Below are 27,554 nucleotides of genomic sequence, written 5' to 3'. Positions count from 1 at the left end.
TAGTACTCTGAAGCTGATCAGGCTACATCTGGGCAAATAAAGTTAACTGAAATGGCTGTCTTTGAGGGAAAACTGTCGTTAGAAAATATTTTCCATGGTGTGCACATTCCTAGTATTATATGTAGAATATAAGGCAATACATCTATTCAGTTATCAATTGAATCAGTTATTCATTGATTCGATAACTATTTGAGGGGCTGGGGTTGTGGCTCAGTGGTAGAGTGCTTGTCTATCACATGTGAGGCACTGGGTTCTATCCTCAGCACCACATAAAAATAAATAAATAAAATAAAGGTATTATGTCCATCTACAACTTAAAATTTTTTAAAAAATAAATATTTGAATAACTTTCATGTGCCAAGGTACCAGGTATTGTGCTAATGGGAAAAAAATATAAAATTATAGTCCCTTCTCTTAAAGAAATCAGGATCTAGTGAAAGCAAGATGGGATGGTAGGAAGATGACATAGAGAATTTGACCCTATAGTAAGCATTCCTATATACTTATTTGCCATTAATCATCTGAAACCTCCTATAAACCTGTAAGGAAGCTGTGGTATTGATGGGGCTGGGTGGAGTCCTGGATAAAAGTCAGGTTTCAGAGTCAGATGGCCTGGTTCAAATCGTGGATTTACCCTCTCTGTGCCCCAGTTTTCCACCTCTGTAAAACTGGGACGATGATGACATCTCACAGATCATTGTGTGGGTTGACGGGAGGTACAGGGGCAACACTCAGAACAATGTCCACACATAGTAGGTGAACAGGTAGCTGTCACTGTTACCATCATCCCAATTTGGGAAGTGAGAAAATCTACATGGCACTAGTGAGTGAGTAACAGGAGCAAAAATCCCAATCTTGGTCTACCTGAAAGACTCTTGGAAATTCTTATGAAACTATTCTGTCTCCTTCTCCAAAATAAAACAATTATTTTCATGTGTCACATGTGGAAAATAAATCCACATATCTCGATGGAAACTAGAGGACCAAAGGATAGAAGATAAACCTCAGTCATGGTATCTTAGGTAGCTTGGTTCTCTGTATACGCTCTCTTCATTAATATGGCTGTGTTAAGTCAATGATGGGCTTGCTGCCTTTGAAATTAGTAAAGATACTGAGGGGTATCAAGATGTGGGAGGCACCAGTTTCTGTGCCAACTTTCTGTGATTCGCCATGAAGGAATGTGTGTTTTTGAGCTAATTTATTTGTTGGTGAAGTGCACCATAATCTTACCCTGTGGGGTAAAAAGTACTATATTTGCAGGATTTGCATTATTGTGGGGATTTATTCTTTTTGGATTAGGATGGGGGACTGACGAATCTAATACTGATCTTGCCCGTAAATGCTGTTTTTTCACCAGTCAATGTGCAATGGAGATAAAGCCCCTGCTCTGCCCACACAGAAAGGAGATACCACTTCCTGCTCCTGTGGTCGCCTGAACATCTGCGAGGCGTCCTTCTGTGACTGGTGTGGCGCCACAGTGGGTATCTTAAAACTGAGCTTCTCCAAGCTGAGCATTCCTCCACCAGCCTACGGGAGCCAGGCTCTTCTCTCACAGTTTCACTGAAGTCACTTCTTGTGATTTCAGTACCTAAAAATGTAAAGACAGAAATAAGAGAGTCTCTTGTATTGAGATAAAAAATTTGGAGATACAGATAAGAGATTTTCTTATATTGAGAATTGTCTCTCATTACCATTTTGATTAGCATTCTTTTGAGGTTAAATCTTTTTCACTCATTTATTGACCATTGCCTGCTCTTAAATGAATTGTTTGCCTACCTTTTAAACACAACACTCAAAATTATTAATGTATTTATTTAAGTAAATATTGCATGCAAATAATAAAAAAGCAAATAATAAAAAAGATGAGAAGGGTTAGCTCCTTTCTCATCTTAGTCCTGCAGTTTCTCTCCCTAGAATTGCTGTTATCCAGCTTCTGAGGAGTTCATTAGCTAGTTAGTGCACATATAACTAGTGCTTACTATGAGCACTGGTCCATTTCTTTCACCTAGCAATGTATCTTGTTGGCAACCTCATCATTCTTTGCAGTAGTTTCATAATATTCCACTGTCTGTATGTACATATTGTCATATATTTAGGCCATCCCTTATTGCTGGACACTTAGGTTGTTTCCAGTTATATCTTCTAAAGTCATAGTGATGCAGGAGATAGCCTAGAATAGATTTATTTGAGTACTTGTTTATCTATACTATAAATTCTAAAAGGTAGATTTGCTGAGTCAGAGGATATGGGCATGTTATATTGGTGGCTAGAGATTGTATGGTATGAGAATAAATTATAAGTCTAATATTATAAAAATATTTTCTATCCCTAGCTTAAAATTCCTGCAAGCCACTCTGTTTGCCCTAAATGTGGGGCCAGCAATCACCTGTCTGCCCGATTCTGTGGCTCCTGTGGAATTTATGTGAAATCCATGGCAAGATTCAGCTGGGACAGCAGCCTAGCAACAGTTGCTGGGGAACCTCAACCTTTCTCTGAGGTGAGGCCTCCACTGTAGTAAGAACTAGTGTATTTCACCCTGTGAATTATCCAGGAAGACAGCTAGTATTAGACTTTTCATAAGAACTTTCAAATAGGTTTATGAACAAATGCAATCAACTAGAATTTAAGCACTCAGATGATTTCTTCAAAAACTGAAATATGCATTCGCTCAATGTAGATAAAGGTCTAATAGCATCTGTAAGGCAGTGGGCGTAATGCCACAAGGGAGAAATGGATTTCAAATACATGGGATAGGTACTTCTCTTGAATTTTTATTGTAATTTCCCCCTACTGTATTGTATTTTTAAAAACTTACATCAAGTTTGTAAGATTGCTTTTGCCATTTATAACATCTGGGCGTGGTTTGACAAAAATCTCACATGGTTATTTTCAGAAGCAATTAAGGTCTAATAACTGGTGTCTTGTTAGCCTTTATGGATTTCTCTAAGCCAGGTGAAGACTTTCCAGGTGTCTTCTCATCTCTTTATTTAAAAATTAATAATTATTACAGAAAATGCACATTGAATATAGTTTTAGGGAGTTAATCACCTTTTAAGCCAGATTGAAATATGAAAAGGTCCTGGGACAGCTCCTCATCCCATATGACACAAAGATGTTCTTTCCTAAAGACACTTGACTGCCATTAGGCCTTTTCTCCATGCCCCCTTCTACCAGAAAAACTGTCATAATAAATATACAAATGTACATCACCCACCATATGAATGGTACCCTTTTTGATGCAGTGACATTGTGCAGTGTACAGCCTATACACTGTTCCTGAACAGGAGAGTGCATCGGAGAAAATGTTGGTGCCCAGTAGTTGAGTGTGAGGAGCTGAGTATTGAAGTCTTTGTTCCACTGATTTGTAGATCTAAGAGTATAGATATCTTCCATGCTCTTAGTAAGACAGGAAACATTCTTTAATTTCCTGAATTTGAGACAAGGGGATGGAGTGGATTCATGGGCCAGGCTGGGAATTGCTAGGAAAGACAAAGCAAGGACGATGTGGCAAGGGCTGAAAAATCCCTTTAGTTCAAAGAAGAGTTTTGTGGAGATAATTTTCATTTGGGATTAGAATTATTTTCTATAAGTAAAATGGAGATAGGGATTAATTAAAGTATATTCTAAATTTTGTGTTTGCTGCCTTGCTCATAGCACCGAGCTGCCTGGCAGCCCCTAAATGTTCCTTTGCCCAGATCTGATGCTGGGACAAAGAAAGAGAGGGGCACACAGACCGTTGGGCTGTTCTACCCATCCGGCAAGCTGCTAGCAAAGAAGGAGCTGGAAATGGTTTCTCAACAGCAGAGGCAAGAGAAGAGGAGCGACTACAAACCTCCCCTCACAGCCATCAGCCCAGGAAGGGGTGAGGCGAAGCATGCTTTCTTCTGGTCAGCAGGAATCTCATTCTTCCTCTGCAAGTGTTTCCTCTTTTTTTTTTTTTTTTTTTTCCTTCTTCCTTTTGTTTTGATGTATAAGAAGTAAGTTCCTTCATTCTTCTTTTTTCAAGTAATTTTCTTTGTATAAGTAATGGCTCTTTAACTTTGATACTGTGCTGTTTGTAACTCACAGCCCTGTCGTCCAGTTCATCACTCAAATGGCACATGTGGATTCCTTCTCTTATGCTCTGTTTGTCCACATTGTTATCATTATCTGCCATCATCCATCTCTTTTTTTGTTGTGGTAAAATTCACATAATATAAAATTCACCATTTAACCATTTTAAAGTGTACAATTCAGTGTACAGTAATATATAGCCAATGCCTTTATCTATTTCCAGAAAATTTTCATCACCCCAAAAGTAAACCCTGTATTCTTGAAGTGGTCACTCCCCTCATCCTCTCTCCCAAGTGTCTACCAACCAATGATCTTCTGTCTTTATGGGTTTCTCTATTGTGGACATTTCATATAAATGGAAGCATATAATATATGGTCTTTTGTATCTGTTTTTTTCACTTACTGTAATATTTTCACAGTTCATTGTGTTATAGCATGTTTCAGTACTTTATTTTTTATGACTGAGTAATACTCCGTGATATGGACAATATGACATTCATTGGTTAATGGACATTTGAGTTGTTTTTACCTCTGGGCTCTTAGGAATAATGCTGATGTGAATATTTGTTTTTCTATGGGTACAATTGTTGGGTCACATGGTAACATGTTGAACTTATGGAGGAACTTTATAAGACTATTGTCCATCATGGCTATATGATTTTATATTCTGACCAACAGTATATTAAGTTTCTGTTTTCTTTGCATCTTTGTCAGCACTTGTTATTATCTGACTTTTCATTATAATCATTCTAGTGGGTGGAAAGTGATACATCATTAAACTTTAATTAACATTTCCTTGAACTCAGTCATCCTTCCTTCCTTCCTTCTTTGTGAGTGTGTACTAGGGGTTTAACTGAGGGGCACTCTTTCACTAAACTACACCCCTGGCTCTTTTTTATTTTTGAGACAGGGTCTCACTAAATTGCCAAAACTCACATTGAACCTGTGATCCTTCTGCCTCAGCCTCCAAAGACTCTGGGGTTACAGGCGTGTGCTACCATGCCTTGCTCTGGATTTCATTTTTATTGCATGGATCTACATGTCTATCCTTATGCCAGAACCACATGATTGATTACTATTTCTCTGTAATTACTTTTTTTTTTCTTTTTTCTTTCTTCTGTACTGGAGATTGAACCCAGGGCCTTGAATCTGTTAGGCAAACATCCTACCTCTGAGCTACATCCCCAACCTGTTGTTGCTCTGTAGTTTTGAAATTAGGAATTGTGAGTCCTCTGACTTTTTTCTTCTTTTCAAAATTGTTTTGGATAATCTGAGTCTTTGAGTTTCCATTTAAATTTAAGAATAAACTTGCCATTTCTACAAAGAAGCCAGCTGGGGTCCTGATAGGAATTGTGGAATTGTGTTCATCTGTAGATCAGGTTGGGGAATATTGTCATCTTTATAATTTTGTCTTCTTCTTTTTTTTTTTTTTTTTTGGTACTGGAGTTGGAACCTAGGGGCACTTAACCACTGAGTCACATCCCCAGCCCTTTTAATATTTTATTTTGAGACAGGGTCTTGCTAAGTTGCTGAAGCTGGCCTTGAACTTGGGATCCTCCTGCCTCAGCCTCCCAAGCCACTAGGATTACAGGCATGCACCACCACACCTGGCTAATATTAAATCTTTTGATTCATGTTGGGGGTCTTTCCATTTATTTAGATCTTTAATTTTCTTCTTTGTAGGTTTCAGGGTATAAGTTTCATACCTCATTTGTTAACTCTTTTCTTAAGTTTCTGTTGTTTTTGATGCTGTTATCAATGGAATTGTTTTCCTGATTTTATTTTTGGATTGTTTATTGCATGTATCCAAATAAAATTGATTTTTTAATTTTAATCTTGTTTGTATCTTTTAATCTTAGTGAACTTTTTCTTACTAGTTAATAATAATTTTTAGTGAGCTCCCTGGGATTTTCTGTGTCCAACATCATATCATCTACAGGTTGAGAGAGTTTTACTTCTTACTTTCCTAATGGGTGTTTTTTATCTAATTTTCCTACCTAATTGCCCTGGTTAGAACCTCCATACACTGTTGGATAGAAGTGGTAAGAACAGAAATCTTTTGTCTTATTTTTAATTTTAGGAGAAAGTGCACAGATTTTAACTATTAAGCATGATATTCACTATAGTTTTTTCACTGATGCTTTTTGTCATATTGAGAATTTCCCCTCCCATTTCTAGATTTTTGTGTATGTGTATTTCTCTGGAAAGAGTGTTAGGATTTGTCAAATGCTTTCTCTCCATCTACTTAGATAATCATATCATTCATTGTTTTTTATTTCACTGATACAGTGTTTTACACTCATTTATTTTTAGATGTTACACCAAATAAATCTTTTGTTCCTGGGATAATCTCACTTGGTTGTGATATTAATTCTTTTATAGGTTTTTGTGTTCAGTTTCTGCTATGGTTTGAATGTGTCCTCTCCAAAATTCCCATTGTGGAAGTACTAAAAAGTGTGGCCTTTTGGAAAGTGAGAATTCTACCCCATGGATGCCTCATAAAAAGGATGGCAGAAACTACCTCAGGCCCTTTTTTTGCCCCTCCATCCTTTGCCATGTGAGAACACAGCATTTCTCCACTCTGGAGGATACAGGGCAACAAGGTACCATGTTGGAACAAAGACCAAGCCTTCATCAGACACTAAACCTGCTGATTCCTTGATCATGGACTTCCAGCCTCCAGACCGTGAGGAATTCTTTCTGTAGTTTGTTAGTTACCCAGTCTTAGGTATGTCATTATAGCAGCACAAATGGCCTAAGATAGTTTTGCTAAGTACTCTCTTGAAGACTTTTGTGTTTATATTTACAGGAGATATTAGACTGTGATTTTCTTTCCTTGTGATGTCTTTTTCTGATTTTGGCATAAGGCTAATATTGATCTTATGGAATGAGTTAGAAAGTTTCTCCTCTTCTATTTTTTTTGGTAGTGTTTATGAAGAATGGATATTAATTCTTCTTTACTTCTTATAGGCTAATTTAGATTTCTGTTTTTTTTTTTTTTTTAGTCAGTGTTGGCTATTTCTAAATATTTATCCATTTCATCTGATTTATCTTATTTAGTGGCATACAGATTCCTTCTGAATCATTTTTTTCAGTTCTGGGGATTGAACCCAGGGCCTCCCACATGCTTGCAAGTACTATACCACTATGCTATATCTTCATCCTCATAATCATTTTTATTTCAGTACAGTTGGTACTAATATCCCCTATTTCATTTCTGATTTTAGCAATTTGAGACATCTGTCTTCTTCCTGGCCAGTCTAGTTCATCAATTTTGATGGCCTTTTCAGAATCAACTTTTGACTTTGTTGTTTTCTGTTGTTTTTCTATTCTGTATTTCACTAAATGCCACTCATGCATGTTAGGCAAGTGCTCTATCATTGATCCATTTCTCCAGCACTTTTTAAAATTTTTATTTTGATACAAGGTCTCACTAAGGTACCCAGTCTGGCCTCAAACTTGTGATCCTCCTGCCTCAGTCTCCGAAGTAGCTGGGATTACAGGTATGTGTCACCACGCTCGGCTTTTAACTTCATCTTGTTGTAGTATAAGAAGATATTTTGGAAGCTGTCTATCTTTTAAATCTGTTGAGACTTGATAGGATCTAATATAGAATCTATCCTGGACAATGTTTCATCATACTTTTTTCTTTGAGTAGCTTGAATATGTTATCCCATTGTCTTCTGGCCTTCATGATTTATGTTAAGAAATCTTCTGTTATTGTACTGAGGGCCCTTGTATTTGATAAGTCCCTTCTCTTTCTGTTTTCAAGATCCTCTTTGTCTTTCAACAGTTTGATAATATGTCTTTCTGTGGATCTTCCTGGGTTTATCTCACTTGGAGTTTTTGAGCATCTCAAATGTATAAGTTCAAGTCCATCAAATTTGGGAAGTGTTTGGCTATCATATCTTCAAATATTTTTTCTGCCTCTAACTCTGCCACTATTCCTGGGATTCTCATCATGCATATGTTGGTGGCTTGATAGTTTCTCACAGGTCTCACACTCTGTTCATTTTTCTTCATTCTTTTTTTTTTTTTTTTTTTTTTTTTTTTTGCGGTACTGGGGATTGAACTCAGGGCGTCGTGCTTACGAGGCAAGCACTCTACCAGCTAAGCTATCTCCCCAGCCCACTTTTTCTTCATTCTTTTTCCTGTGTACTTTTCATTGTATAATATCTATTGATCTATTTTTTTCAGTTTGTGAATTTTTTTATGCCAGTTCAAAGCTATTATTGAATCCCTTTAGTGAATTTTTTTATTTCCGTTATTGTACTTTTCTGCTACCAATTTCCATTAGGTTCTTTTATATAATTTCTCTCTGCTTATTTATATTCTTTATTTCATGAAGCATTACCATTACACTATTACTAATTTTTTACCCCAAACCAGTTCTTTTTCTCTCACAGAATTGTGGAACCAGTACCAAGATTGAGTGCTGATTGAGCAGGGAAGGAAGGTTTACTCTTGCCCAAGAATAGGAGAAGCAGGGAGAAAGCCTCACAGATCAGCGTCTCCACCCATCAGGAGTAGGGAGGCTATGGATAGAGGGTAAAAGAAATGAGGGGGAGGGGAAGCCTAATCAAAGGGAGGATATCCATGTCTTTTCTGGGAATAGGTAGAGATTTTCCAGGAATTCAAGCATCATGTCTTTTTACTCCTTTTGTGGTTCTTTCTGGTTGTCATCATGACAATTATCAAGAGTTGTGGTGCTGGGCGAGTGTCATTTTAGCATGAAGATGGTATTTTAATTTAGTTGGTGAGTGTTGGTGGTCACTCTGGCAGCCATTTTAGATTCAACCAGTTTTGGCCAGCTCACATGAAGAACTGCTGGCCACAGCAATCCTGTCCTCAGAGATAAACAAGATTAGCATTGGGTGGAAATTCAGCTAGGTCACCTAAGCAATACAGGAATTAGGACAGGGTAACAATACCTTCTTTTTCTTCTTTAAGCATGGTTTCCTTTAATTCTTTGAACACATTTGTAATAATCTACTCTGAAGTTTTTGTAAAATCTCCAACAGCTGGATGCTATCACAGGTAGTTTCTGCTGCCTGCTTTTTTCCTTGTGTTTGGTTTAGAGTTTCGTTTCTTTGCATGTCTCATAATTTTTTGTTGGAACTGGACATTTTAGATACCATATGGTATCAACTCTGAGTATTAACCTCACTTCCAGCCTTGTTTGTTTAATGACTAGCTAGATCATTTTAGTGAACTTTATTTCACCCCTATCATATAAAGCCTCTGATGTTGCTCCTTGGAAAGGGTAAGCCCTGGCATGTACCCTTTCATTCTAAGATGATGGTGGTTTTGGCAGGGCCCTCCCTCCCTATCTTATTCCCTGATCACACCCAGTCATTAAGCTTCACTTACTGCTCATTGCTGTATTGTATACAACCATGCCCCTGGGCATAAATTGCTCCATAGACTGATCTAATCCAATTTGGAATCCTTCTCAGGGAGTTTCATTGATCATTATTTAAATATTTTTGTGTGGCCTTAGAAGACTCCTCTTAGCTGTTTTATTTCCCTGGTTCTAGAGAATCTACCATCCTCTGCCTTTTTTTTTTATAATTTTTTTTGGAGATGGGTCTTGTCATTGGCCTTGAACTTGTAATCCTCCTTTTTTTGAGAGCAGCCTTAGGATTGAACTTTCCTACACTTTGCTGCAAATGAAGTCATTTCCTTTAGGAGAGAATCCAAACAGTTTTATGACCTGCCTCTTCCTCTGGGTAAAATCTTTAAGCCAGTGCTCAGGATGCAGGGGTGTAGACAATGGTGTTTTTCTCTAAGAGTGATACCCTTGCTTTAGAGGCTAAGTACTCAGCAGAGAGAGCATGCCGCTGTAGCTTTTGGTCTCTAGACTTGCCTCTCCCAAAATAGGAACTGTGATGAATGAGCCAGGAATAGGTTATCTGGACCTATTTTCTCAGTGTTTCAGACTCAAGGCAGAGCTGCCAGCCCATGGGAGGTGGGTGGGCAGAAAGAGGGAACCCCCCTCTCTTGATTAGACTTGCCCAGAACTTAGCCTATGCAATAGGCATTTGGGGCAGAATGAGAAATACTTAAATACTGTTCCTCCTGAGAAGATACTGCAGGTCTGACCTGGAGCTCAGAGGGGAGGGAGCCCTGTGTTCCTGGCTACAGCTATCTGGAGTGGAATTTCCATCATTCTCAGTCAAGAGGGGGTGAAAGGGTATGGGTCATGGTTCCAACACCACAAAAGCACTGTTCTGAGTTTTAGAATATTTTCTTTGTTAACTGCTGCTTCATTTGCTGTCTGTCCTTAGAACTATTTACAGAGAATTTAAATGGTTGTTGTTATTGTTGTTGTTGTTGTTTTTTAATAGTTGGGGGAGTGAAAGCAGTAAATTCAGTGAGGCTGCCATGCCAGAAACTGATCATCCCAGCTCTCCTCTTGCTCTCTGAATCTCCCTGATTCAGTCTGATAAAACTCTTAGGAACTTGAATGTGGTATCAGTCCTGAGGTAGAGTGCCTGTGGAGATAGCCAGAATGACCCCCCCACATCCTCTTATCCTCAAGAGGAAGAGGCTGTCTCCCTTTCTCTGGAATCTAAACTGACCTTATGACTTGCCCTGGCCATTAGGAAGTGGTAGAAGAGACACCATGACAGTTCTGGGCCTTCAGAAGGATGAAAGTTCCCACTTACTCTCCAGGAAGCCAGCACTGAACGAGGAAAGATGCTATATGGAGAACAGAGGCATCCCAGCTGTGTTAATCAGCCTTTCATCCCTGTGACAAAAGTACCCAACTAGAATAAATTAGAGAATGAGAAGTTTATTTTGGGCTAATGGTTTCAGAGATTCAGTCTATGATTGACTAATTCTATTGCTGTGGACCTGAGGTAGGCAGAACATCATGGCAGAAGGGAAAGGGAGAGAAAATCTCAGCTCAGGGCATCCAAGAAGCAGGGCGAGTGGTGAGAGTGAGAGAGGGGAGCCTGGGACAAGATATAGTCCCCTAGGGTACACCCCAGTGACCTACTTCCTCAAGCCACCTCTACCTGCCGACATTTACTATTGAGTAGTCCATTCAAGTTATTAATCCATCAAATGGAAGAATTCACTGAGAGGTTACAGCTCTCATAATCAGTCTTTTCATCTCTGAACATTGCTATATTGCCTAACATAAGAGCTCTTTGGGGGACATTTTTAGATCTAAACCATAACACCCACCAATAACCAAAATCAAGATGCAGACATTTGAGTGAGCACAGACAGAAAACGTGAGGCAAGGCCCAGCCATCCCAGGTGCCCCCCGCCAGCCATTTCTGCCACCTTAGCTGAGGTCTCATCCCAATCACCTGCTCCTTGCCCCAGGCAATGGACCTGTGCAAAAAGGCAGGCCCAGTGCCATTGCATCCTCTCCTGCACATGAGAAACCAGACAGCCTGGCTTATATGAAATCTCCCATAATTGAAGTGGTGACACCTAATTCAAATATGTTTTAGCCCTATGAAAGCTAGAAAAGGACACAGGAAACTTTTAGGAATGGTGTGAATGTTCTATACGTTGACTAAGTTGTATATATTTGTTAAACCCAAACTGTACATTTTAAAAATATTTATGTTATATGTGGGATAGAATAAAAGAAAAAGAAAAGACACCTGTGTGACATTCAAGTATGTTCTTTTAAGATTCTATAATATTCAGCTGGGCATAGTAATGCATGCCTGTAATCCCAGTGACTCAGGAAGCTGAGGCAGGAGGATCAAAAATTTGAAGCCAGCCTCAGCAACTTGGCAAGACCCTAAGCAACTTAGAGAGTTCCTGTCTCAAAATTAAAAATAAAAAGGGCTGAAGCTATAGCTCAGTGGTAAAGTGACCCTGGGTTCAATCCCTACTACCCCCCACCAAAGATTCTGTAATATTCAGTGATTAATCATGTATAATATGAAGCTGGAGGAGGGATGGAACTTATTCTAGTGTATAACTGAGGTTCAAAAAGGACAAACCATCACTAAATTTGGCAAAGGAAAATAACCTATTTGAGAATATACAGTCTACATTTTCATATTTCTTTCTTAGAAGAAGTATCCATATGGCTGACTTCCTCTTCTTTTTTTAGGATACTGGAGAAGACAATTGGATCACATCTCTGCTCACCTAAGGTCTTATGCTCAGAACAACCCTGAATTCCGGGCCTTGATTGCAGAACCCAGAATGGGAAAGGTGGGTGAGATGAAACTTCCATTCCAGAGCATCTATGGGATCAGACTTCCTTCAGGACTTTGCCTGAAATTGTACCTTGCTTAGCTCCTTTTCCCTTCCTGCTCTATTTCCATACCCTCTTATTGTTCTCCCCTGTGAGCTCTACCCTAATAAATCACTTACACATGAAGATTGTCTCAGGGTTTCTTTCTGGGACACCTGGCTTAAGGTAGGAAGATTCTGAACATCTCATGCTTAGATGACACATGCTGTGGCAAGGATTCTAGTGGCTAGAGCTAAAAGACCCATAAAAGTTAAGTCTAGCCAGATTGTACATTTAAATCACATGCTGTTAATATAAACAGCACTAGTATCATAAGAGCAAGAGTTACCATTTAACAGTTCACTTCATATCATCATTGTGTTCCGCAGTCCTCTTAACTAACCTACAAGGGAGGAGTGTTACTTTTGAAGTAATTATTTTTAAATGACCACAGATTCTTAGACAGTCTTCCCCTCAAACACACATCCTCTTGAATCTGAGTGGGCTGGTGACTGTTAAACTAATGAAGTATGGTAGAAGTGATTCTAAGGGTCTTCTAAGCCTTGGTCATGTAAGATCATGTGGCTTCCTTTTGCTTGTCACACCCTCCTCTTAACACTTCTTCAGTGTGAGAAACCCAAGCCACATGGAGTAGCCACATGTAAGTGGGCCAGTCTACAGCCCCAAATGAGTAAGTCCTCAAGTCATCCCTGCTCAGGAGCCAGACAAATAAGTGGCCAGACTTTACATGATCCTGGCCCCCAAGCTTCCAACCACCTCTAATCATTTATATCTTCCTAGCTGAGTCCTCAGGTGGAGCAGAGATAAGCTATCTCTGCTACGCCCTGTCTGAATCCATGAATGTTTAATGTTTAATGGCACTAAATTTGGGATAGTTTATTATGGTGTGATAGGTATGCAAAAAAAGCCTTATGTGACACCTAGGATAACTGAGGCTCAGAGGGGTTTTGGTGATTGTCCAAGACTACCCTGCTGAGTCTCAGGGCATTAAGATTTGAAGTAGGCCTGTTAGATCCCATGCCTCATGCCTTTCTTTGGTATTAGATAACCATTATAGAGAAAACTCAGTGTAAGGACTTTCCTCTCTTTATCACAAGACTCTAGAATCTTTTTAAATCAGACTGTTCACTCCTTTGCCAGCAAATATTGCCAACATTGAAACTGTCTCATTTTCCTTTGATAAGTTATTTTGGCAGTTTATAACTTCTTTAGCCTAATCCAGAAGTCTACAAACTGTCCCATGGGATAGATGTGGCCTGCTATCCAGTTTTACAAATGAAGTTGTATTGGATAAGAGCTATATCCATTCATTTACATATTATCTGGCTGCTTTGTACTGCAACAGCAGTGTTAAATATTCTTGACCCACAAGACCTTGAAATATTTACTGTTTGACCCTTTCCAAAAACTTTTTCTGCCCCATTTGAATCTAAATTTGTTTTGCTGCTTACAGAGAAAGCTGCTCAATTGTGGTACTTGTCCATTACTTGTCAAGGCCTGCCTCCCCTCTGGTCACCTGTTAAACTTTTCCAAGGTGATGATAGCCACAGTGTGAATATCCAAAGTATGCCTCTTAAAGAAAATATAAATTTGGATCTTGCTTTTTTATCCATTCTGAAAGTCTCTGCCCTTTGATTGAAGTATTTAGTTCATTTATAGTTAATGGAACTATAGGTATTGCTGGATTCGTGTCTGCCATTTTGCTCTTTGTTTTCTATTTATCTAGATTTTTTTCTGTTAAAAATATTTGACTAAATTTAGAGTCTATCATCTCAATTTCTAAGCTATTGCTCAAGGCAATGAGTTCCACACCCACAGTTGTGAATTCTCTTTAAAACTCTTAGCAGTACACAGTGGTATACAACTGTAACTCTGCTAGTTGGAAGACTAAGGTAGGAGAATTGCAAGTTTAAGGTCAACCCCAGCAACTTAGTGAAACCCTGTCTCAAAATAAAAAATAAAAAGGGTTGGGGATATTGCTCCACTGGCAAAATGCCCTTGGATTCAATACCCACACTACCACAAATAAATTAATTAAATAAAATTCCTTTAAAAGCTTATCTCCGCTACTGTCCATGAAGATGGCTGTGAAGTTAGCATCAGATTGAATTATATTCAAGTCTCAAACAAGGTAAGTAAACTTTCAGAAGTTGTTCATTTGAGAATTGACCAATTCTCAATTTAAATTTATGGAAAACACTAGTATAATCCATAAAAAGGAAAAGTTTCAAGTATTATGAAACTTGACTATAGTCAAGCATTTCCATAGAATTAAATAAAGAAACTAAACAAAATTCAGCCTTCAGGTACACAAAGATATGTAGTAGTGGGAATTATCACCTACCCTTGGTCTGACTTATTCCCACCCACTGAATTCTAATGAAATGTCTGTGATACAATTGATTTAGGGAAAGACTAACAAAAATGTTTGCTGATGTGCACTTTGACCTATTTGCTTTATATAAAACAAACCAAGCTTTGTAGTCACATCTCCCTTTATCTTGCCTCTTATATAGTGACTGGAGCATTGCCACAGAGACTGTAAGTATATAACAAACATTGATTGATATCAGCAGCTTTAGCTTCATTGGACAAGTCAAAATATTCAAAAGAATGATAAATGGATTGAGAAGATGTGTGAAGAAGGCAAGGAAAAGGAGGGGAACTAATATTTATCAGGCCCTGACTATGTGCCCATTAAGGTGCTAATGATGTTAAAATTAGGATACGATGCCAGTCACAGTGGCACATTTCTATAATCCTGGCAACTTGGGATGATTCAGTAGAACAATAACAAGTTCAGGCCAGTCTTAGCAACTTAGTACCACCCTGACTAAAATCTTAAAAGTTAAAAAAAAGTGCTGGGGATATAGCTCAGTGGTAAAGTCACACCTGAGTTCAACCTACAGTGCCCAAGGGAAAAAAATAATACAAAACATGGGACCTGCCTAGATCAAGAAACTGAGAGTATCAAGTGGGCGAATGCACATGGAAGTTCTTTGAAACCAGGGTAGACAATAAGTGCTTTGTTTTTGGTTGTACGGTTGTGTGCCATTCCCTGGACTCACTACAGGTGGATACAGTCCACGTCTATGTATATCTCATTTTATAGACACTGGTTTTACCTCATTTTACTTTCATAATACCCCTTTGAAATAGGTCATAATATTTCTACTTTGTAGGTAAGGAAACAGGCTCCGAGAAATTAAATAACTTGCTTCTTACAAGGTCACTAACACTAACAGAGCCAGGAATCAAACTGCAGCCTCCCCATTATACCACCCTAATTCCAAGACACTGAAGGGATTTCAGCTGGGGACCGACACAATTACTTTTTAAATTATACCATGGTGATTGACATAAGCCTGTTGGCAGGCTATTGTAATGGTCTCTGTGTAGGAAAAGGGTCATGGCTGTAGTGACAGAGAAGAGGAGTGACCAACTGAGGCAAAATGGACAGTACAACTTGGGGAGATGAGGGAAGAGTCAGGAAGGATGTCCAGGCCTCCAGGTTGCATGGTCTGGATAGATAGCCGTCCATCCCTCATGAGAAGTAGGTTAGTCGGGAGATCATTCCTTCTGTTGAGACCCAGCAGACCTATCATTCATGGTGCTTATATTTTTTTCATTGCCAGAACCTGTACTTCAGCAAGGCGGTGAATTTCAGTGACCAGTTTCTGAGTGGTGTCACCGAGGGTGGAAATGGGCTATACAGCAGCAGATCCAGTTTGGGTGAGTTATACTGTTCCAGCACCTTATAATTGACCAGAAATACATTGATTTGGCAAGGATGGCAGAGACTTGCATAAAATTTACCAGCCTAATCACAAATCTTACTATTATGTTCCAGCCATTTTATTTCTCTGGAGAGTTATGAAGGCCTTCATAAGGCTTGGAGGGGGGATTCATTACTGGGGGTGGGAAGTTTAAAAACTGAAATATCATTTCCCTCCTTCCCTGGACTGGGAAGTGGCTCTAGCAGTCTCTCCTGCCAGGTTTAATCAAATAAAATTTTTATAAAAGCCATATTATCCCTCTGACTTCTGAGGGGCATGACAGTAGAACTAGCTTATTACATGTATGGAGTTGGGGGGATCACGTTGTCCTTGATTCTTTGTCATTTCAGTGAGCGACTACACCCAGAGTATCTTGGATACCACGGAAAAAATCAAGAGGATGAGGAATCTCAAGACCAAAAAATTTCTGAAAAAGAAAGAGCATCTTACAGTATGTGTACTCCTTGGTCTTTGCAGCTATCTTCTTCAGCCTGTCATTTTAATGTCTACTTTGGCATTTTAAAATGGAATACTTTCTCATTTTCTGTTCCTTTTTTATAACAGCATATTTTTATTTTACAGAGGGAGAATCCTTTACAAGACTGTGAATTAGAATTAAAGTTCTCATCAGTTTCCTGAATCATATCTTTTTCCTCTGGAGTCAGTTCTGTCTGCCCATCTTTCTCTGTTTTGTATTTGGTTTGACTCAAATATGTGATGATCCTTGGTTGTCTGGTCATTTGACAAATGAAAAACTAGTTGAATTAGCACTGGTGCCTGGTGTGGCACCCAGCACGGGTGTGTGGGCTAAAGTCCCTGTGTAGGTAGATGGTTATTTTGTGGGACAGGCTTTCCTGCTGGTGTTGGGCAAGGGTCAGAAGAAGAAAGCATTTGGGTCCCCTGCATTGTCAGTGTGGAAGGTCTTTCTTCTGGTGGCAAGGGTGTTGTTGGTGTGACACATTCTCTTGCGTTTTAGTTCTGTAGGGAGTTGTCTTTTCTCCCTTGTCCTCCCTACCCTCCCCTGCATCTGTCATGAAGGTCTTGGGCTCTGCAATTCTCTATTCTTGGGCTCCAGTGCTCATGAGAGACAACTTTGTTGGGCAAATCATGTACTTTCTAGAAAATAGTTGTCAGGGTTTAACAGAGGACACAAGCTTTCTGCTTATGTGGGAGAAGAGGGAAAGGGCATCTTAGCTACTCACAGTGAGCCTTTTCATAGAACACTCATGCATTTAACTGGCACCAAATACCCACCCTCCTTTGGAATTAACTCTGAGTTTCTGCAGGGTACCCTGGAGAGAAAACACTCAGGCCTCTGGTGTCTTCAGCTGGTTTTTCTTTGCTTCGATTTCTCTGTCAGTCAGATATCATCTACTTTCAGTCTTAGAATTCCTCAAAATTACCAGTACACTAATGATAGATGCCCTTTCAGAGTTGCCCACAGCTTTTAGAGTTTTGATTTTCAAAAATATACACCATGAATAATTCCAAAAGGAGTTTTGGAGAAAGGAATGGTGGATGCCCTTGCTCTCTCCCCCACCTTGCCTTTTGGTTAGTCCTCTTTGGCTTCAGCACAGAGAACAGCAATGATTAGCAGCAAGCCTATGGAGATGGAGATGGACACAATGTGGTGCTTACCCTCCACCTCCGGTTCCACCAGTTTCTTGAGGCTTCCTCTGTTGTGCACGCCCCAGCCATCCAGCTTGCGTCATGATTCCTCCAAAGGCAGGATTTCTGTTCTTTATCTTTTTTTCCCCAGCATGTGCTTTGAGTGTACTTAGTACCAATAAATTTGGGAAGAAGGCATTATCATTTTTTTAACTTTAATTGCTTATGATTCTTTGTGCTCTCCACCTCCTCCCAGTTTGAAATATGGTAATGAGTATAAGAGAAGGTATCGAGTTCCATGAAGTCAGCAGTTTACAACTTTGGAGACTGTACCCTTACTCTACGTGTGATCTGAATCTCCCATTGCTATGTGCCTTTACTTTCTCGTTTGCATTTAGGGGCTAAATAATCAGCAGCTCTAACATTCATTCACTTATTCATTCATTACTTTTGAGCCCACCTGTACCAGGCATGGTTCTAGGTACTGAAAATAAATTGTGAACCAAAGTCATAAAGGTCTCAGACTTCATGAAGCAAACGTTCTAGAGGATTCTAGTACATTTTTCCATAAGGAGCCAAATTCAGTATAAACAATCACTCCCCTTCCAAACCCCTCCTGGGGTTTACTGATTAGATTACACAGTACCTTATTCCAAGATACCAGAGAGATGGGGTGATGAAGGGGCAGGGTGGGAAATGGGGGGTGACAGAGCCTGAACCCAGCATCCTCTGAAAAGTTTAGAGGCCCAGGGAATCAGGGAGGAGCAGGTTTTATTTCCATTTCACACGTGGGGCAGTTGTGGTCCTCCTTGAAATCTGTATATAAAGATAAATTTCATAGCATTTTGAAAATATAAAAGACAAATTCTTAAGATTTCTGACAATAAGCCCACATGGTGGTGCATACCTGGGAGGCTGAGGCAGGAGGATCTCAAGTTCAAAGCCAGCCTCAGTAAAAGCAAGGTGCTAAGCAGCTCAGTGAGAACCTGTCTATAAACAAAATACAGAATAGGGCTGGGGATATGGCTCAGTAGTAGAGTACTTGCCTAGCATGTGTGAGGCAGTGTGTTTGATCCTCAGCACCACATAAAAATTAGTGAATAAAATAAAGGTATTTGGTCCATCTACAACTAAAAAAAATTTTTAAAAACCCAGCCTCAGCAACTTAGCAAGGCCCTATGTAGCTTGGCCAGTCCCTGCCTTAAAGTAAAAAATATAAAGGACTAGGGATGTGGCTTAGTGCTTAAGCACCCCTAAGTTCAATCCCTGGTACCAAAAAAAAAAAAAAAAAAAAGATTTCTGACAATAAGTGATGGAGACTCTTTTCCTAAAACAAGAGGTTGACTATGAATTCACTCATTTCTTAGGCAAGAATGGGTTCTGACCTCTCGTACTTCGGCTGACATTGAACACTTTATAAAGCATGCCAAGTAAATTTTAGGTGTTCACCTGGCTGCTTTTTCTAAAAATATACATAAGGGAACTAGCCTGGAATCTCTGGGGTTTTGTGAGGTTTCCCCTTGTACCTCTGCCCTTAATATAAAACAATGTTAGTGGAGACCAGCAAGATCAACATTAGATGTATGTTTGTGCTGCTGAGTGTTGAAGACCACATGTGCACACACACAAACAAGGAAACATACTCACATGTGCACACTCATGGTCACACACACCCACCCTTGTGGTCAGAATTCAACTGAGAATGAAGCCACTAAGTGTGGAAAGGAAGTATTTGTCTTGAGTGTTGGGCCTAGAAATCAGTAGTGCAGATATTTTCAGGCAGTGCAAATGACCATGTTCTGTAATCCTGCAGCCTGAAAACAGACTCCTGCTGGAGGAAGTTGGCCCAACAGGGCAAGGAAGAATCTCTGTGCTTGAACAGCTGCTGGAGGAAGTGAGTGTGACCCAAACAGTTCTCTCTGTGGCGTTCAGCCTGTCATTCCACCTGCTGCCTATTAATTAAAAATTGTTTGGGAATGGAATAAATAGCTAGTCAAAAGCTTCACATTTTTTGTTACCTGTTGCTAATTTTTATAGAAAAAAATGCAGATAAGCCCACATGAGCCCAAGAAATATGCATGAAGCTGGACAGAATCCCTGGTTCAGGATGGCATGTAACTTCAGTCTGGGTTTCCTAAAGAAACAAAGTAGGGCTGGGATGTAGCTCAGTGATAGAGAACTTGCCTAGCATGCACAAGGTCCTGAATTCAATTCTCAAACCAAAAAACGAAAAAGAAAAAGAAAGAAGAAACAAACGTGGTTAGGGTACTTGCTCCTCCTAATGTGGGAAACTGTGAGATCTTATCACCTGGGGGGGCTTTGTCCATTAGAGGCTGTCTTGAATATCTTCCTTTCTTTGAACTGAAATCAACTTAGTTCCATCACTTCTTTAATAGGACATTTGCTGAACTTGACAGGATGGCAACTAAATAATGTTAAATTCAGGGTTTTGTAATGAGTTTCTCTTTTTCTGTGTGCTGCAGGGAGCAGACCCTAACTGCAGTGACAATGATGGTCGACCTGCTATTACCATAGCTGTTATGAATAAGCACCATGAAGCCATTCCAGTTCTTGCTCAGAAAGGAGCAGACATTGACCAGCAGTGGGGACCGTAAGTGAAATGTAGAAAGTACAGCTGAGGGCTGAGGTGTCCTTTCCTAGCCAGCTACAGCTTATGGAGCTCTGCTGCAGCAGAATTAGTCTACACACATCCTGTACAATTTGAACCACTTAAAGGGTCACTTAAATCTCTTTTTGCCTTAATAAAAGTTTTAACAGTTTCTGTTTTCTAAAGTTGGATAAAACGAAATTTTAAAAATGATCTGTTGGGTTGCCAAATTTAGTAACTCTTATTAATGGTAATATATTTTGTTAATTCATGAATTTCTATTTTTGTGGAACCAGCAAATCCTTAGCTCTTGGGTTTTTAAGCATTATTTTCATTATGATTCACACTATTAAGATCAATACTAAGGGAAGAGAGGCCCCAGTGTATTCATGGGGAAACGCACCCATGAAATGAACATAGAAAGGTTGTCTCTGGATGCTAACACCATGGGGGAGGGTCTAGCACATCTCAACTCACCACATGATCTCCTGGTGCTGTGTTTTCCCCATCTGTGAATCAGGACAGGGAGGTCCCAAGTTGCATTATTTCCTGGTCTTGGTGTAGTACAACTCCATGACCTTCTCTCCTAACCTCAGGATTCTGTTCTCTTGAAACTTGCTTTGGAACCAGGGTTGGAAAGTTCCTGTAGTGTCATTCATTCATGTTAACTCGTCTCCTGGAGGAGTCTTCTAGGGATATCACCATTATCTCATGCTGCTGACTCCTGATTTCTGAGTCAAGGTTGAGGTCTAGGTCAGTGAAACATGTTGCTGTGTAGGTTAAGCCACTGTAGGGGCCAAAAATCTCATAGTTTCTCCATTATTTCAATTTTTTTTTTTTTTTTTGTGGTGCTGGGGATCAAACCCAGGGCCTTGTGCTTGTGAGGTGAGCACTCTACCAAGAGCTATCTCCCCAGCCCCTTAGTTTCTCCATTATTATTCTGTTTAAAACTTTTTTCTTATGTTTTTATTCAAAATACATCCATGTTCATTTTTTCTATGTGCATTTTTATAAGTTTCTTCCCAATAAGACAGCTATATCAGTAGTTACTACCCCTTTAAAATTTTTGTTTTATAGCAGAATATTGCTGTAAAACTTTGATGACTGGGATTTACTTTCTTGAGTTTTCTTAGGGTTTGCATTCATCATACTTTGTCAGCTTCTTCATTCCACATTGTTGTGTTATCATCATTGATAATATAATAGTATTATTTTACCATCAATAAAATGATGCTATCTTGTTTGTATTAGGGTGTACCTTATATGTTTATAAATTAGATGAACTTTTCTTGTAGCATTTAAGCATAATGCTTTGTATATGACACAAAAGTCAGTTTTTTAATTCATGCTTAAATATTCTGAATCCCAACCTATAAGCAATAAGAGGACAAAACTACTCTGCATCTGTAACTGATTACCAGTTTTATTCTGGTCTTCCTCAGTTTCCACTTCATCACCATTCTGCAAAGTGACATTGATCCACGTCTGATCTCAGTGAGCATCTAGTGAATCTGACACTGGTTATGCCAATCCATCTGAATGATGCACAGTGTAGCCCTTCATCACTCCAACTGTGTTCACTATCAAGGTTACCATGAGCAGTATGAGCTCATGTGGATGGTAGGAGAGGAGAAAAGTGAAGACATTCCTCTAAAGAGAACACAGAGATCTTCCTTTTAAATGTATGTCAGTAGAGGAAGGTAGATTTTCCCTCTGAAAACTAAATTCTGCTAAATCTGGTCCATATCTGTTAGTTTGAAGTGTTTATGCCTGGGTCAATCTGGCCTCTGCATCACACCTGGACCTCAATAGATCCAGGAGCACCAGCAAGTTGGTCTCTACACAAGATAGCTTACACTAAGTAGCTTGGCAGGTGGCAGAAAGCCCCTCCATATTGTTTCCAGGTCCCATGTTTGTATCATTCCTACAAGAATGAACCATAGTCAGCTGAAAGGGAGTTAAGGATAAATCCACACCCTCCACCAAGACTGATGCCTCACATCAACAGACTCAGAAACACAGATTCAAGGTCTCACTGGGAGAGGGACACAGGGAAGTGCTGCTGCTTTTGGACTATAGCTGCCCTTCTTTGCCTGATTAGCAGTTGCAAACATTATGTCTCATGGCTCTAGTCTAGTAGCCAGATGAAGAAGATGCAAACATCAGTCTATTTCTTAGAGTACAGCTGTGAAGGTTTACAGGTTGAGCATCCCTAATATGGAAATCTGAAACCCCATATGCTCCAAGATCATGACACCACAGTGAAAAATTCCCCACCTGACTTCATGTGATGGGTCACTGTCAAAACACAGATGCACTAAAAATACTATATAAAATTACCTTCAGGCTATTTGAATGGGTATAAGGTATATATGAAACACAAATGAACTTCATGCTTAGACTTGGGTCCTAACTCCATGATATCTCATTATGTATATGCAAATACTCTCAAATCCAAAAAACCTGAATGTTTCTTGCCCTGATCATTTCACACGGGGCATACTCAATTTGTGTTCTATCCAGTAATTATCCAGGATTTACAGGGAGAAACTATACCTTAATCCACTGTGATACTTAGATTTGAATAAATAGTGCATTAGTGGTCAAATTTCTTTAAAATACGAACTCATAGAACATCACAGTGTACCCTCTGTGCAAACTATGCTCTAGAAGGTCTGTTATATTATAATTCCAAGCTACTCAAGAACCACTCACAGGGTATCTGTTAAGAAAGTGTACGCCATCTAGTGCCATATTGGAGTTCCGTTGTTTTGAGGAGCATTGTACAAACGTAAAGTTGTCAGAATCACAATGTCACATTTCCCCAAACCCAACTGTGGTTATATAAGGAAATAGCCAGCACAGAAGATCTAGCCATCAGACAACTCCTACCCATTCAGTAATTAAAATGAGCTCTCTGCTCTCAGTTTGGGGAGAATCAGAAAGAAAGAAGACCATAAGTCTACCCAGGAGAGAGTAAACACCTTATAAAGACCCAAGGAATTTTAAATGTGAAGGGCTCACTTTATCTTCTTCAGAAAAAGAGTTTGCCATGGCTGCAGGTTCATTTGCAGGTGTGGGGACAGGGTCGTAGTGTCAACAGACGAAGCTGGGGATGGGAAAAACAGACCTCCAATTGTTTACCTCATTTCTTTTTCTAGTCATGACTCCCACCTTCCCTCACTTCTGCCACCTCTTAATCAGGAGGCTTTCAGAGTTATATACCACCCCATCCTCCATCTTGGCAATCTACTCCTCCCTCAGTAAGTCAAACATGACCAGGAAAAGTAGAGAAACAACCTGGCATTGTAGCAAAATATGCTCTGTCTGATCTCTCAGCCTTGCCCATTAAATTCTAAGATTAGTGATTATTTTCATATCATGCAAACCAAACTGTATGAAACCACAGTCATTTACCCCACACAAAAATAGGAACTTCCTCCCTGAAAATTCAGTTACAAGGCAGACAATAATACCTAAGAGGTTTAAGCCAAAGTTGAGACTATGTCCAATATATTTCATAAACACTTGAAGGAAATTTACTAAAATAGTATTTATTAGCATTTATTAAATCAGCTATAAGCCATATCCCTGTGGGTTTCTCACATTAAGAATGAATGTGTTTCTAGACTTTTCACCATAAGTCTAGTATCAAAACTTACTACCTGTCACAGTGTTCCTCTAAGGGAAGAGAGAGGGGAGACTCAAGGGATTTTCCCAGGTTAGTTAAATGGATTGGTGGGTAAAACCAAGGTCCCTTTGGTCACACTGCCCTCTCCAATTTCCTGATGATGCTAACTAAGGATTTACCCAGGAATGTTTTCCCTTCCCCAAATAGGCTCAGAAATACAGCTCTTCATGAAGCAACTCTACTTGGCCTGGCAGGAAGGGAGAGCGTCATGACTTTACTGGGGTACGTTCCTTGGCCTCTATGGATACTTTTGAGGGCCACAGTGATCTCTCTACTCCCTGTGATGATTTTAGAAGGACCCTCGTTCTTGTACTGCTACCCTTCTAAAGTGGGGAAGGTCACCATCTCACCATGTCCCCCAGGGCACTCAGGGCTTGTCAGAACACAAATTGTTGTTCCCATTAAACATGTTTGCAAGACTTTGCTGCAGGGGAGCCAATGGCTAGGCTTGGTAATTAACTATTTTGAAATCACACAGTTCCATAAAATGTTTTAGGGTATAGCACCGCTAAGAGCTGAAGTCACACAGTGGCCTCTTGGGGACAGGTTTGGGAGGGCGGGACCAGGAAGTGCTCAGACTGGGCTCTGGGGCAGGAAGAGTCAGGCTCTGAGGGTCATAAGCCTGAATCCTTCAGGGACACTCTTTCTCCATTTCTTTTGCAGATGCAATGCAAGCATCCAAAAGAAGAATGCAAGAGGCCAGACAGCATATGACCTGGCTCTGGAAATCGGTGATGACCTCATCACCTCACTCTTTGCTGCTAAATTTAGCCAAGGGCTGGAGGACCAACTCCCCCAACCCAGGAATCTCAGCCTGGAGGACTGTTAGACTGGAGGCCTCACTGAAAGAAACCATCCAGCTCTGGTTGTCCTTGGCTTCTGAAAAGTGTATTTGAGGCTGGGAATTTTTTGAGGTTGAGAGGAGTCATAAGGTGTGTTTGTGTGTGTATATATGTGTGTATGTGTGTGTTGCTGGGGATTGAACCCAGGATCTTGTGCATGCTAAGCAAGTATTTTACCACTGAACTATATCTCCAGCCCTTTTTCTAAATTTCATTTTGAGACAAGGTCTCACTAAGTTGCTGAGGCTGGCCTTGAAATTTCAATTCTCCTGCCCCAGCCTCCCAAGTCACTGGGATTAAAGTAATATGCCACCACACCTGGCTTCTTTTTGTTTTTGTTTTTTAGATTGTTGCAAACCACTAATACTACATGGGTAATTCCCAGTATATCTTGGGTTGTGATGAACTTAATGTGTGCTTTTTAATGGTTATTTCTGGGGTTTTGGGAATTTGGCCTTTAGTTTTTAATTTATTGTCAATATATAATAATTGCACATGGTTTAAAACTAAGAAGCATAAAATCCTATGTAGTGAAGTCTCCCTACTGTCCCTGTCCCACAGCTACCACTCCCCTTCTCAGAGGCACCAGTGACACCAGTGTCAACTACATCTTTCCAGCAGTAGTACAGGATTAGATAGGCACGTGTGTATGATATATGTACACATATACATGGAGTATACATAAAATACATATAGCACATATATTCCTTTCCCCCTTTTTAACATAAATAGTAACAAACTACACACTTGTCCTTTTTTAAAATATATCTTGTAGGTGGTTCCAAGTTAGTACGTAAAGGTTGAGTTTATTTAAATTTTTTATGTTGAGCTCATCATTACTCCTATCATCATTGTTTGCTGCTTGATTGACAAATAAGCTTTAAATAAACCATTTGCAGGAATGTGTAATTTTGACTTGTGGAGCCCTTGTTATTCTGTTAATGTATGTAAGTAGGATACTTATTAATTTAGAATAATTAATTCAGCACAATAAATAATATACCTGGTGGTGGAAGTTACTATTGTCACGACCTGTGCTTTTTTCCCCTAGACTGTGTGACTGTCTGTAGGAAGGACAGGTGGCTCAGGGTCATTGGGACACAAGCCCCTGTGAGGCTGAACTGGAGCTGGCACTTGCTTCCTCCAGGGTCAGCCTCTAGGCATTCTGGGTAAGAGAAGCTGCTTATAAGGGTCACCTGTGTCCAAGGACCAGAAAGTGTCGGGGGTATTGGTGTAATAACATACCTGGAGGTCTTGCATTCTGCATCCCATCCCACTTGTACACTAGAAGCACAGACAATCCCTCTGGAAACCTGCCTTTCTAAGGCTGGTGACTTTTCCATGTCTAAGTCAGAAAGAGTTCTTCCTCCTAACCTGTGCAGGGTCTCAGCTCTGGGTACTCTGGCCAAGATGCCCATTAGGACAAAGGACATCCATAGGGTCCTTTATTTCTGTCATCTCCAAGGTACCTCACCTCAAGAATTCACATCACTTGCTTCCATTCCAACTTCTTTTTCTTTATTTTAAATTGACGCATAATAGTTGTACATATTTGTGGGGTACAATGTGATGTTGGGAAAGAACTATACACTGTGATGATGAAATCAAGGTAATTGACATATCCATCACCTCAAACATTTATCATTTCTTTGTGGTAAGAGCATTAAAAATCCTTTCTTCCAGCTATTTTGAAATATGCAATTCGTGATTGTTAACTGTAGTCACCAGGCTATGGTAGAACACCAGACTTATTTTTCCCCAACTTCTATTTTGACTGCTTCAGAGCCTGGTTTTTGCTTTTTCCTTGCCAAACAGAAAATTAAGAGGGTTTCTTCAAGTCTCGCCCATTTTCTAGTTCCTCAAGTAAATTCAAGCATTGCTTCTTAGTGGTTTTCTAAGTATATGGCTCTGTAAGATCTATAAGAGGTGAGGTGAAGTGACCCTCATGCAGACCCAAAAAGGAGAGCTGAAGACCCACCCTGGGACACTCCTCCTGGATGGTTTCTCCTTTTTGAGCTTCCAGCTACCTGTGTGTACTAGGGTTCTCTAGAGGAACAGAATCAACAGGAAGTATAATTATAAAAAGGGGATTTATTAGATTGGCTTACATGACCAGAAGCTGAATAGTCCACAATGGCTGTCTGCAGCTGGAGAGCTGGAAGAACCAGCAGCTGTGCAGTCAGAGACAGAAGCCCCAGAACAAGAAGGATCAACAGTGCTACCCTAGTCCAAGACCAAGGCTTCTGGAAACTACCTGGAGAATCACTAGCAGAATCCACTTTGGAAGAGTGAAGAGGCAAGAGCCGGATATCCTCAGACAATTGAAGCAGCAATCAAGAACCCGTTCAAGAAGAGTTAGCTTGCATCTGCATCTGCTTCCCTGTTCTTCCAGCTTTTATTCCATTCAAGCCACCATCCTATCTGCCCATACTTAGGGAGGGGCTCCAGTTCAGTTCACTATCCCATGTTCCAATCATCGACATACCCAGAAGCCTCTTAATCATCGACAATTCTCAATTCAATCAAATTGACAAATCGAATTAACCATTACACTGTGTCACAACCTGAATGTCTTGCCATGCCTCTGCTGGGATACTGGGATGCCACCTCTGTCTTCATAACTCCTGGTAATGCATCTCCCTACAATGTCTCCACTCCTGGCCGTATCCTTTTGGAGCTGCCTGTACAAAGGGGACCATGACAGTGACCACTTAGAATGCTTCTGTGTTTTCCCTCCATTTCA

The 27,554-nt window shown here is 39.9% G+C and overlaps 1 protein-coding gene across 3 annotated transcripts in view; it reads left to right on the top strand.

Moving 5' to 3' along the window:
- Dzank1 (double zinc ribbon and ankyrin repeat domains 1) overlaps positions 1-25,017 on the top strand; it is a 92,737-nt gene extending 67,720 nt beyond the window's left edge. For all 3 annotated transcript variants that reach the window (XM_047542311.1, XM_047542312.1, XM_047542309.1), the window contains 11 exons: positions 1,358-1,477; positions 2,333-2,497; positions 3,655-3,862; positions 12,140-12,243; positions 14,343-14,417; positions 15,922-16,018; positions 16,413-16,513; positions 19,484-19,564; positions 20,154-20,281; positions 24,117-24,191; positions 24,633-25,017. In XM_047542311.1, coding sequence (XP_047398267.1) covers positions 1,358-1,477; positions 2,333-2,497; positions 3,655-3,862; positions 12,140-12,243; positions 14,343-14,417; positions 15,922-16,018; positions 16,413-16,513; positions 19,484-19,564; positions 20,154-20,281; positions 24,117-24,191; positions 24,633-24,798 — 1,320 coding nt within the window. In that variant the 3' untranslated portion in view covers positions 24,799-25,017. The remainder of the gene's footprint in view (positions 1-1,357; positions 1,478-2,332; positions 2,498-3,654; positions 3,863-12,139; positions 12,244-14,342; positions 14,418-15,921; positions 16,019-16,412; positions 16,514-19,483; positions 19,565-20,153; positions 20,282-24,116; positions 24,192-24,632) is intronic.
- Positions 25,018-27,554: the final 2,537 nt, after the last annotated feature.

This window comes from Sciurus carolinensis, chromosome 2, assembly GCF_902686445.1.
Source record: "Sciurus carolinensis chromosome 2, mSciCar1.2, whole genome shotgun sequence".
Taxonomy (NCBI): Eukaryota; Metazoa; Chordata; class Mammalia; order Rodentia; family Sciuridae; genus Sciurus; species Sciurus carolinensis.
This window is presented reverse-complemented; position numbering and strand designations above follow the sequence as displayed.